Source organism: Neopsephotus bourkii, unplaced genomic scaffold, assembly GCF_033783945.1.
Source record: "Neopsephotus bourkii isolate Nb327-2 ecotype Australia unplaced genomic scaffold, CSIRO-AGI_Nbou_v1 NB_1637, whole genome shotgun sequence".
NCBI classification, from domain to species: Eukaryota; Metazoa; Chordata; class Aves; order Psittaciformes; family Psittacidae; genus Neopsephotus; species Neopsephotus bourkii.
Window position 1 is genome coordinate 11,395,838 of NW_026902112.1, and position 11,542 is coordinate 11,407,379.

Genomic DNA, 11,542 nt, shown 5'->3' on the forward strand with positions numbered 1-11,542 from the left:
TTTCTGATGTGAGAATGACCAAAGGCAGCCTTGAACAATACCGCTTGGCTTGTTCTTATCCTGCAGACACAGAGACAGGTTTGGGGGTGAATTCTGCTTTCCCTTCACTCAGCAGCTGAGGAGTCCTTCCCTGGGACCTCTTTACTCCATTGCACTGGAGGGCACAGGGTGGAAGGATACATGGCTGCTGGCTGTCATACATCAATCTTCAAATCAGAACAGCTGCTGCAGAGATCTGGACCCTAATTCACATCCTGCTGGGATTAAGGTGTCCCCACTGGCATCGGTTGACCTGTGATTGACTTGCTAATGAGCAATGTTGCCAGGATGATATGTAAGAGGTAGGCAATTAGGAGAACCAGAATACTGCCTGGAATGCCAGCAAAGTCTGAATCTTGTCCACACTCAATGTGTTTCCAGGAATGACTCTGGCACCAGTGTTTGCTGCAGTTATTTTGCTACAAAGCAAAGTACACTGCTAATACTGAACTAACCTGAGCTTCATAGTACAATAATACAGAATTATCCTTGGGCAGCAAACTTGGATTTTTCCTTTTTTTCCCATAAAATCTAGTCCATGTGACATGGACTTTCATAGAATCATAGAATGCTTTGGGTTGGAAGGGACCTTAAAGACCACCTAATTACAACCCCCTGCCATAGGCAGGAACACCTTCCACTACAGCAGGTTGCTCAAAGCTCCATCCAACCTGGCTTTAATTTCCTTAAAGACATAAACAAGAACCCCTTCATCTGAAACCAGAGCACATCTGAGTTATGCAAGCAGCTATCCCAGTGTATGCTATTACTGCCCATTAACCTGCTTTCTCAGGTCAGCTCCTCCTCTGTAGGAGACCACCTCTGAAGTCTTCTGGCAGATTTGCTTACGTGAAGGCTCTTTCTTATATATGTACCTCAAATATAAAATGCTTCTATTGGAGATACACTCAGATATCACTGATGAAACTCACGTTGTGAGTAGGATCCATGTTCAAAGCATACAGGACCACGCATGCACCTGTGCTCAAGCCTAGGCCATACAGGACCACATATGCACCTGTGTTCAAGCCTAGTCCACCTCACCACTGCAAAGTAAAGAGTTCTCACTCATTTGTGGCTTTATGAACTAATACAGGATGTAGACATTATTATCCTAATAACTTTTATGAGCATCCTAATAACTTGTTAGCTAACTTTTCAATGCTATGGAATGAAGATACTAACAAACTCCTGTAGAATCATAGAATTAGCTAGGTTAGAAAAGACCTTTAAGATCATCAAGTCCAACCTTTACCCCAGACCTGCAAAATCCACCAGTAAACCACGTCACTAAGCAAGACCTGGTGACTGCAAGTTGAAAAGTCATTTCCTTAATGCGGTAATAACACTCCTTATGACCTTACCATGGGCTATGGTAAATTGTGTCACTTGCAGTCTTTGGATGAGGCAAGGAAGATAGGGATGATTCATGAAAAGTCAGCCCCTACTCAGAAGGAAGTTACAAAGTTTTGGGAATTTGGGACAGATTACATCTGTCCACCTAAAGAGTCTTTGAATCTAAACCAAGTATCTCAGGAACTGATGGGTTTAGTTTGTGCTACCTCCTCCCAAATGAGTTGCAGTGGAGTTTGTACAGTTACCCTTCCATTTTATCCCGGACCAAACTGGAAGCTGGTGTAGACCCTGAGCAGAAAACTCAGTGAGCTATGTGTGTTGAACATTTATCCCCTAGACAGCTGATTTGCAGCCAGGAAGCATGAAAGGAACCAAAGGGTTGGAGAAAACCAAGGGCAATTTGCATCAGAAAACCCCAGGCATTCACACCCCATCCTCAGTGATTCAAATTAAAACTTTCTGGGTGCCTGGGATCCACCAAACCTTCATTTTTGAGATTACATTAACTAGCAAAAGGTTTCCACCTGGGTTGTAGATATCTCCTCAGAACAGCTTTAAGGCACAGTTTGCTGTCCAAATGGATGCATAATGACATGTTAGGTTGGTACTGACTTCGACGGCAGAATTCTGCCTTCCTAATTATTCCCATCACTTTGAGTTGCTCTTTATCTACCCAATTGCTACCAAAAATAAATCCTGTTGCTGGAAACCTCACTCTCCATTTCAAAGTCTGCTCTTTGCCTGGCAGACTGTAGGCTCCAATATGTAGGTTTTTTCCCTGCTTCCTCCTAAACTCACACAGTTCCCAGGGTCTAAATTCTTGTATCTGAGAGCTCCTCACATTAGAGCAGGCTAAGGGCTATTTTCAAGCTGCTTTGTACCACATTGGAAGTATTTTCCTGTACTGTCAGGGTAAAGCATCTCCAACATTGCTCCTCCCTGTGGGTTAATTGAAGGAATTCCAGTGCTTGAGCTGGACATTAGGAGGGGTTCACATGCTCTTCAACTACATGGGATGAACGTGGAGGTTTTGCAGGCTTTAAAGGAAACAAAGGTTTTGTTTCTTCTTGGCTTTGAAAGCAATGGAAGTGACACTCCTGCCTTCCCCTTGCAGGAGTCCTTTGATCCAGCTCCATTAGAGAGCTTTGAATCACACATATGCCTCTCTTCTTGCCAGCATTCGGCTTTGCATTCATTTTAAACAGTAGCTCTTTACTTGTGCCCAGGTCAACGAAAGCAGTGCTGAGCAGAGCTCTGCACATTCCTCACATTTGCTCATTCTTGCTTATTAGCTCTTTGCTGTGCTCAGCTCTGTGCAACTGGAATGGCTTTTGCTTTGGCTGGAGACCTGCTCTGGAGCTCACACACAGGATCTGAACTCTGTAATTCAGCTCTCAAATCCACTCCCATAGAACCACAGAATGGTTTGGGCTGGAAAGGACCTTAAGATCATCCAGTTCCAACCCCCTGACACGGGCAGGGATGCCTCACACTAGACCACGTCACCCAAGGCTCTGTTCAACCTGGCCTTGAACACTGCCAAGGATGGAACATTCACAACTTCCTTGGGCAACCCAATCCAGTGCCTCAGCACCTTCACAGTAAAGAACTTCTTCCTTACCTCCAACCTGAACTTCCCCTGTTTCAGTCTGAACCCATCACCCCTTGTCCTGTCACTACAGTCCCTGATGAAGAGTCCCTCTCCAGCATCCTTGTAGCCCCCTTCAGACACTGGAAGCTGCTCTGAGGTCTCCACGCAGCTTCTCTTCTCCAGGCTGAGCAGCCCCAATGTTCTCAGCCTGTCTTCATACAGGAGGTGCTCCAGTCCCTGCTCATCCTCGTGGCACCCTCTGAACTTGTTCCAACAGCTCCATGTCCTCCTTGTATTGGGGACATCAGAACTGCACACAGTACTGCAAGTGAGGTCTCACCAGAGCATAACAGAGGGGCAGGATCACTTCCTCCATCTCTCTGTTCCTCCTGAAAAAGCCCATGCTCCAAAACCCAATGGAAAAAGATACATGTTTTTCTGCCTTTCTATGATTTCTTCTTATTTGTGTCTTAGACAGTGTTTGTATTTTGAATGCTTATTTTCTCATCTTAAGTTGATTTTTGTCTTCAGACACCTGCAGGATATACACATTCCACCAGCACTTGCTTTGACATCTAAAAGACTAGGAAGAAAAAAGGATTTATTGATCAATATTAAAGCTCATTTCTAGCTGTGACTCTGTGTTCTGCATGACAGAATTAATTCCCTTGCTTGCTGTCTACCTGTCCTTTCATCAGATCACTGCGGAGCTCCTGCTCCCAAGTAGGAAAATCTGGCTCCTGTTGATGGGAACCAGTTTGCATAAACTGAGGCTGGGGTGATGGAGCCCTTATAGTGGTGGTTGTGTCAAACTCAGGTTCATTTCTATTTGAATCTGTGTTTCTCCTGCTTCTGGTTGTGTGTCCTTCTACATAGGAAGCTCTTCTTATAGGTAGGGTATCTCCTTTGTGCCACTTGTTTAATCTTCTCTGCACCTTTTAAAGGTTTTAGTAACTGTCAGCTTTTAAAAGACCCATTAGAGTAACGTTTATGGGGAGGAATGCTACATAAAGTATAATAATTACTGCAATAAAGTCTGTTATGAAAATGACATCAAACTTTAATTCATTCAGCCATAAACTGTCTGTCAGCTACCCTGTGTCCAAATATACCATCAATCAGAAGTTCACCTTCTGTAGATCATCTGATACCTCCTGCCCCAAGTATCAGGCATCAGTTACTCTATATTGTCAATGCAGTGAGCTGCTAAGGGTCTATGAAGGACCAATTTGATTAAGGGCTTGTTTGCTTTCAGCTGTGCATAGAGGCCATGCACCAGACTAAGCAGCAACCCCTACAGGTTAGACCATCTGATCTTCAAACAACACAGAAGGAGCAAACATATCTTTATAATTCAGCAAATGTTAGGTATTTCAAGTTTCCTAAGTCATTTCCATCAGTGCAAGATAAAACCTTTTGTTTCCAACATAAATCGGATTCTGGACAAAGTTATCCACTTCCTTTTATTTTGCCTTTCTCCTAAATGAAAAGCCAAAATATTACCCTTGTAGTTCACTAGCATAAAATGAAGGAACTGCATCTACTTGTTTCAAACAAGGAAAGGAAAATGTATTATTCTGTAAAAACCCAGGCATCTTTTTCATTTTCTAATCACTTTCCATTGACATTGATCCAAAGATGAATCAGACAGCATGATCCACATTTATCTTTCAGATTCCCTGCTATATGCTCTCAATAACTTCATTCTGGTCTTAGAGTCATTGATGTCATGGGGAGAGACCATTTAGGTCATGAAATATCCTTCAAGTTGACACTGGAGGCAATGAGAACAGCATGGGAGTAACTGGTTCTAGGGGAGTTATCCCAGAGTGCTCTGTAGAAAGCACTAAATTCCTCTTCAGGTTATTCAGGGTAACTATAAAAGTTGAGTATTAAAAACAAGCACAAAAGTGAACAAGCAAACAAAACCCCACAAAACAAACACAAGGAGATGCAGCTTGCACATTTCATCCTTTCTGACTGAAGTGTGAAATGAAAGCTGTGTCTTAGAACAGGCAGTCTTCCATGCCCTACTAATGCAATACACTGATGCTGATCCTAAGCAAGGGTTGCACTTGGATCCAGATACTCTGAATGGAGCCATACTGGACCCTTAAAGGCAGCACAGAGCCAACGCATAAAGGTAAGGAGGTGTCATCACCACCATTACCTTTCCATAACCAGAGTCCAGCTCAGACAGCTTGTTGCAGTCTACCAGGGCTAGCTTTAGAAAGAGAGGGCTGTGTGGATTACTCCAAAGTGCTTTTCCTCTGTCTTTGTTATTAGGGATTTCAGGGGGTGTTGTTGGCACTGCACCTGAAATGCCTTTTATCCCAAATCCCTCTCCCTTAAAGATGTACAGCCAAAACAAAAGCCACAGCTGAATGAAGGAGACTCCAAATGCCATCAGAGTGATGAAGACCTCCAGTTTAGTGTGCGGCATGTTTTACCCCAGCCTTGGGTTTCCTTTCCCAGCCCTCTGACAGAGCTCAGCCATCCTGGCACCAAGCAGGAACATTTCCACCCTCTCTAACAGCCAGAAGCTCATGGGCTGTGTCAGGCCAGAGTAATGGCTCTGTCTCTGTGAGTTACTGGCAGAGCAGCCTCTGCTCCTTTCAACTCCTGTCTCAGGCCATTCCTGGCTGTCTCTGAGGCTCCAGGCCCTTGGCCAGCACTGGAGCCTTTTACAGCCAGATTACACATCCCTCTCTCCAGGTTTTCTCTTCTTTTTCAGTGCATAGCTTGGTTTTCCCTCCTGTCTGCGAGGATTGCTCAGACCCCACAGTGGGGCTGGAGAAAAATGCCAGGCTTGAAGCGTGAGCCCAGTGGCTGTTTCTGTATGCTGTTCAAATGGTCAAGACCTAATAAAGACCTTTTCCATATGGGGAGAAAGAAAAAGGGAGCTGTTCCCAGAGGCCTGCTACCAATTCCCAGGGTGCCTCTTGCCAAGAGGAGATTTGCTTTTCTCTCCCAGCATCCTTGCCAGAGCTCAGCCTGGCTGATTCCATTTAACCTGCTCAGAGCACTGAACCCTTCTGCACCCATGCTCAGATCATGGCCTTACGTGCAGCTGTGTGAGCTCTGTGGTGGACAGCCAGTGCATCCCACCCTTGAGTAGGATGTCCACTCACATCATCACTAGAGAAGTCTGGTTCCTTTCTGAGAAACTAAAAACAAGCCTTCCCTCTCCATTTGCTGATCTCCTGAGGCTCATTTTCTTTTCTATCTGTAAACAGACATCTTTGGAATCATTAAACCCACCACAGTCATAGCTAGATAACACAACCCAGTGATGATCTAGACAGAAACAACCATATAGGGTTAGACCCAAGGCCAGTCTGGCCCTGGCTCCTCTCCTTCTAAGCTTGGAAAAATGAAAGAGCAGGATGAACATGTGGTAGTCAATCTTCAAAAATGCCCCCTTATGAAGAATGGCATCACTTGACTTCATAGTACTGACTAGATGCTGCTTTCGTGAATGTTTCACATACTTGTACAGCTCTGGAATCTTTCAGCATCAATAGAGAGCTGTGGAAAGGTGGTCTGCAGTTTGGCTGGGTACTGCATGCAGGGTGTGCAGGACTGGCTCCTTGAGTTCACTCTGGGTCAGGCAATGCTTGATGCCTCATTGTGCTCTGTAGTTCTTGTGTCGGAAGAGATGGTTCCTACCACGAGTACCCCATTCCTACTGTCAGCAAGCCCCTAAGAGTTTCATAGAACACTTTCACATCCATCCATAATCCTTTTCAAGATTGAAAGGACATAGTCTGTATAATCTTTCCTCCTACAGAACATTCTTATAACTTTGTTCATGGCTGTAAACTGTGCTATCTGCATCACTTCCCCTATATCCTTCTATCAAGAACACCACAAAGTGCACGTAATATTTCAGATGCAGATGCGGAGTGGAGTTACACATTGGCATAGTGATGTTTTCTGCTTCATTCTCTATGATTCCTTTCTTTATTTATCCACTCTTAATATTCACAACATTTAATGTCTCAGATTTATCACCACTGAATAATTATTGTAACCTCCAAGTCTTGTTCCCAATGACAGGTCTGATCAGAGGCCATTGCTGCTGTAGATGTGAGCTCATAATTCTTTGTTCATTTCCCCCTCACCCCCAGTTTCTGTTCCTTACATGGATTTTCAGCTGCTTTCCCTCAATAGCACAAAAGGAGCCCATGACAAGAATAGCTCTGAGGTCTGCTAATCACATTCAGTGTACATGATCAGATCTGTGTGCATCCTCAGAGCATGAAGGAGAGGCTGAAGGTCAGGAGTGTGGCAGACGAAGGGACTGTTAAAATAGAAATTGGTTGGGAATAAAAGAACGTGATGCTGAGGGCGACATAAAGAATTCTAGAACAGTTTGAGTTGGAAGGGACCTTAAAGCTCATCCATCTCCAACCCCTGCCACGGGCAGGGACACCTTCCACTGGAGCAGGGTGCTCCAAGCCCCTGTGTCCATCCCTGGCCTTGAACACTGCCAGGGATGGGTCAGCCACAGCTTTGCTGGGCACCCTGTGCCAGCGCCTCAGCACCCTCACAGGGAAGAGCTTCTGCCTAAGAGCTCATCTCAGTCTCCCCTCAGGCAGGTTCAAGCCATTCCCCTTGGCCTGGCCCTACAGGCCCTTGTCCCAATCCCCTCTCCAGGTTTTCTGCAGCCCCTTTAGGCACTGGAGCTGCTCTAAGGTCTCCCCTTCAGGAGCCTTCTCTTCTTCAGACTGCCCCAGCCCAGCTCTATCAGCCTGGCTCCAGAGCAGAGCTGCTCCACCCCCCTGAGCATCTTTGTGACCTTGTCTGGGAGGAGGATAATGCCATCAAAGAAGGGCTTTCCTTTGAGGGGAAAGATGGAATTATTTATGAACTTCATGCATATGATCGTTTGTGATGGTCTCTCTTAAGTAATACAGCTACGGACACTGGTAACTTCAGAAACCTGTGGCATTACAGCAAGTGTGGGAGAAAAGAAAATGTTTGTCCGTTGAAAAGAACTGTTCAGACCAAGAATTATTTTCTTCATCTGTTAGGAAACTCTTGATTTCATTCCATGTTTTGTCCTATTTGTGCTTTTGTCTTTCTGTGCAAGTTCTTTCTGCATCTTATCATGGCAGACTAATAGCAACTGATTTATTTAAAAAACAGTTCTTTCTTTTATTTCAAATAACTTTTAAAAAGTTACTTTTTACTTTTAAATCAAAATAAAGATAATTTCACAATTATTTCATTTCATACTGTTTTATCTGGTTTGTACATTTGGTCCTTTCCAACCCAAACCATACTGTGATTCTATGATTATGATTCTATGATTATGATTCTATGATACATTTGCCACTCTCTAGACACCAAATAACCTCATCCAGAGCCTTCTCCCTGTGAGCACCTGCAGGGATACAGGAGAAACTTCAAACTCACTTTTATATTAAAGGTGGAAGTTTGCAAAAGTAAGGTTTGTGGCTTGGATGATGTGATGGACACTGTCCCTGCAGGGCATTTATAAGATCCGCTCTCAGTCTGCTCTTCTCTAGGCCCAAGCCCAGCTCCCACAGTCTCCCCACGAGATATGCTCCAGGCCCCTAACCATCTTTGCTGGACCCTCTCCAGTACTTTCTTGTACTGAGAATAATTCTACATCACCTTTTCTGTTAATCAGTGTTATAGTGTGGAGGTGGGATAAGCAATAGCCTTATAAAAGTCTCTAAGGAAACCAAAATCAGAAGTCAAGGTATATGAATTAGCAGGTAGCAGATGGGCGTTTAGGTTTCCTATGGGGCTACAGCAATCTCTGCAGTGTCCTGGAGTACAATCATACCAATGCAGACTACGTGTGGCTTCATCTCCCCTCAATAAATACATTTTTGTGACATCAAGATGTGAGACGTCCTGGACTGCATGTCACCTGCATGTCTGTCTCCTCACCATCTCCCCAGACTTCTTATCTCCTTGTTGTCATCCTCCATGAAGTTGCCTTTCCTCTCCTCCTTTCCATTAGCCACTACGTTTGGCAGGTAGCTCAAAATGGATGTGTGCTCCTCTCATGTGTGAGGAAGTCTTTTCTTGCCCAGTGCTGGAGTGTTTTGTGGGGATAATAAACTGTGAAAACCATCACTCGTGGAGCAGGGAGAAGCTTAGTGGAACAACTGATTTAACATCTTTGCATGGACTCCCCCTTATATATACACTGAAGAGAACACCTATATTACAGAACCTCGGCTCTCCCCAGAGTCTTGTCTTAGTGTGTATTGGCTGAAACAGTGAATTGCTGTGGATTGCTATCCATGGCGGGGTGCTGGTGGAAGACAGGGCTAATGATGGTTGATAAAGCCTTGAAGGTTTGGTGTGGAGTTGATGGAAATGCTTTCAATTCCAAAGCTGACAATCCAGCCCATCAAAGAACATGGGTTCACTGGCAAAATAGCATGTTTTGCTGCAATTAAACAGCCTATAAATAGCTGTGCTACATAAGGAATGTATTCGCATTTGATGCAGTCAATGGATGTTCAGAAAGATCTCATTGTAATCTGGATTTCTATGTGGGGACTTTGGGTAGAAGTAGAAAAGGATCTTGAATTCTCAAAACCATCTTCAATTTCTCAGTGGAAATCCAACTGTCAAAACCCTCAACTGAAAGCTAAAACGTAGAGGCATTAGGTGATAGAGATAGCAGTGAGGAAGGAAAAGTCTGTATTTTCTTCCTAAAAATAGGCAGTTTACGCACCAGGTACTATCAAAACACTACTTTGGATTACGAGTTTCACAGAAAAAAATGCCTTTAATATAAGAAAAAGAGGTGAAAAATGGCATTTGTCACATGGGTACTAACCCCTTTTTCTTTCTCTTTCTCTTTTCTGTCACTTCCCTCCTCTTGCAGCAAGAAAAACAGCAGACACCAAACAAGAGACCTTGGGAAGGAATCAGGAAAGTCCAGTCCCCACCATCATGGGTTAAAAAGGACATCGAACCTGTGGCACAGTCTCCCCTAGAACTTAAAACTGTAGAGTGGGAGAAAACAGGGGCCACCATTCCCCTGGTGGGACAAGACATTATTGACCTTCAGACAGAGGTCTGAGTGGAAAGGGAAGAAAGGGACTCTCTTATTTTCTGGAAAACAAACAAAACAAACAAAACACAACCACGTTTTAAAGAAATGTTTAAATTAAATCGGAACCGAGCGAGAAAAATGTTTGGTTTCTTTTGAAACCTTTGGTAAGGTTGGAGTAACTTTTGTATCGTTCTCAACAGAGAGGTGGAATATTACTTTATAGAGTATAGTAGCTGTAGGTTCAGGACAACACGAGCTTTCCCAGGTAGGACTGGAAAAGAAGTGAGCCTGGAAGAGAGCAAGGAGGAAGCAGAGGGTGGGAAGGGGCTGCAGGGGATGAGCCCTCATCAGAGATGCCTTCAGGCTGCTGCTGCACGCCAAGAGCCTTCCTGCTCTGCCACAGGGAGGTGTGGAAGGATGCTCAGCAAAGGGCCAAGAAGATTGGGGTTGTTTGGAGACCATAAAAAAGGGACACCAGCGGGAGCTTTGCTGCGCTGTAGATCCCTTGGGGAGACCCAGCCTTGAGGGTCTGTGGCATCCCTCGATGATCCTCGCCCCCCAGCTCTCCCTCACCAGCTCTCTCAAGAAGGAAGGAGACGGGATGCGCCAAGCGGTGGCCAAGAAGACGTTCCCACTCTGATGTGCTGCACCGTGACCTGGCGTCGTGGCACTCCCACAGCGGGTTCTGGATGGGGAACTGGTGGCATCATCTATGGCTTAGGTGGAGGGATAAGGTGGAGCTTCCTCCTCTCATCCCTCCACAGCAGAGCTTCCATGTGCCCCAAGGAGTGGGACAGGCACAGGAGGAAAGGACCACCTCCCCAGCCTGCTTGCCCCGTCTCCAAGGAGAGGGTGGAAGGTGTTAGGAAACCAGACCAACAAGAAGAATGTAGGTCGTTTCATTGACTGTTAAATAGATAAATTCAGCACGGGCCTTGCAAAGGTCCTCTTGGCCTCATCCTTTTTATTTTGTTTTTTCCTGTTATTTTTCCTTGCTTTCGGACTCAGATTGATTCCAAGCTGCCCCTCCCTGGAAGGCAGAGAGAGAAAGAGGGAAAGACAGACCTGCCGATGTACCTGGAGACATTTGGTATACAGAGATGTTGCCTTAGGACATTGAGACAAACTGACAACACGAATAACGTCCACTTGGAAACAAACAAACAGACAAACAAAATAATCTATTTTTTTCCTTCTTCTTTTCTTTTCTTCAATAAAAAGAGAACTTGAAACCCGAGATCTTTCTTTTCTTTGGCTCTTGTCATTTCGAATGCCTTTTATGTGCCGTAGGACTGCGCAGGCATGGGGTGAGCCTGCCACCTGCTGAAGGTGGAAGGCAAAGTTGCTCCATGGAAAGCTTGGGATGGTGGGAACACACAGCCTTTTTGCTGCTGGCTTTGTTTTATTCAGTTCAGGCTTTGGTTATTATCCCCTGGCTGGCTCTTCTCCCTCCCCACTGCCCAGAGCCAGCAAGCAGGTCTGTGGTCCTACAAGAAGGAAGAGGTGGA

At 44.9% G+C, this 11,542-nt stretch overlaps 1 protein-coding gene across 10 annotated transcripts in view; it reads left to right on the plus strand.

Annotated features, from left to right (window-relative positions):
• Nucleotides 1-10,526, plus strand: part of ADGRB1 (adhesion G protein-coupled receptor B1) — a 282,952-nt gene extending 272,426 nt beyond the window's left edge. For all 10 annotated transcript variants that reach the window (XM_061374169.1, XM_061374177.1, XM_061374166.1 and 7 more), the window contains one exon: nt 9,864-10,526. In XM_061374169.1, coding sequence (XP_061230153.1) covers nt 9,864-10,061 — 198 coding nt within the window. In that variant the 3' untranslated portion in view covers nt 10,062-10,526. The remainder of the gene's footprint in view (nt 1-9,863) is intronic.
• The last annotated feature ends 1,016 nt before the right edge of the window (nt 10,527-11,542 follow it).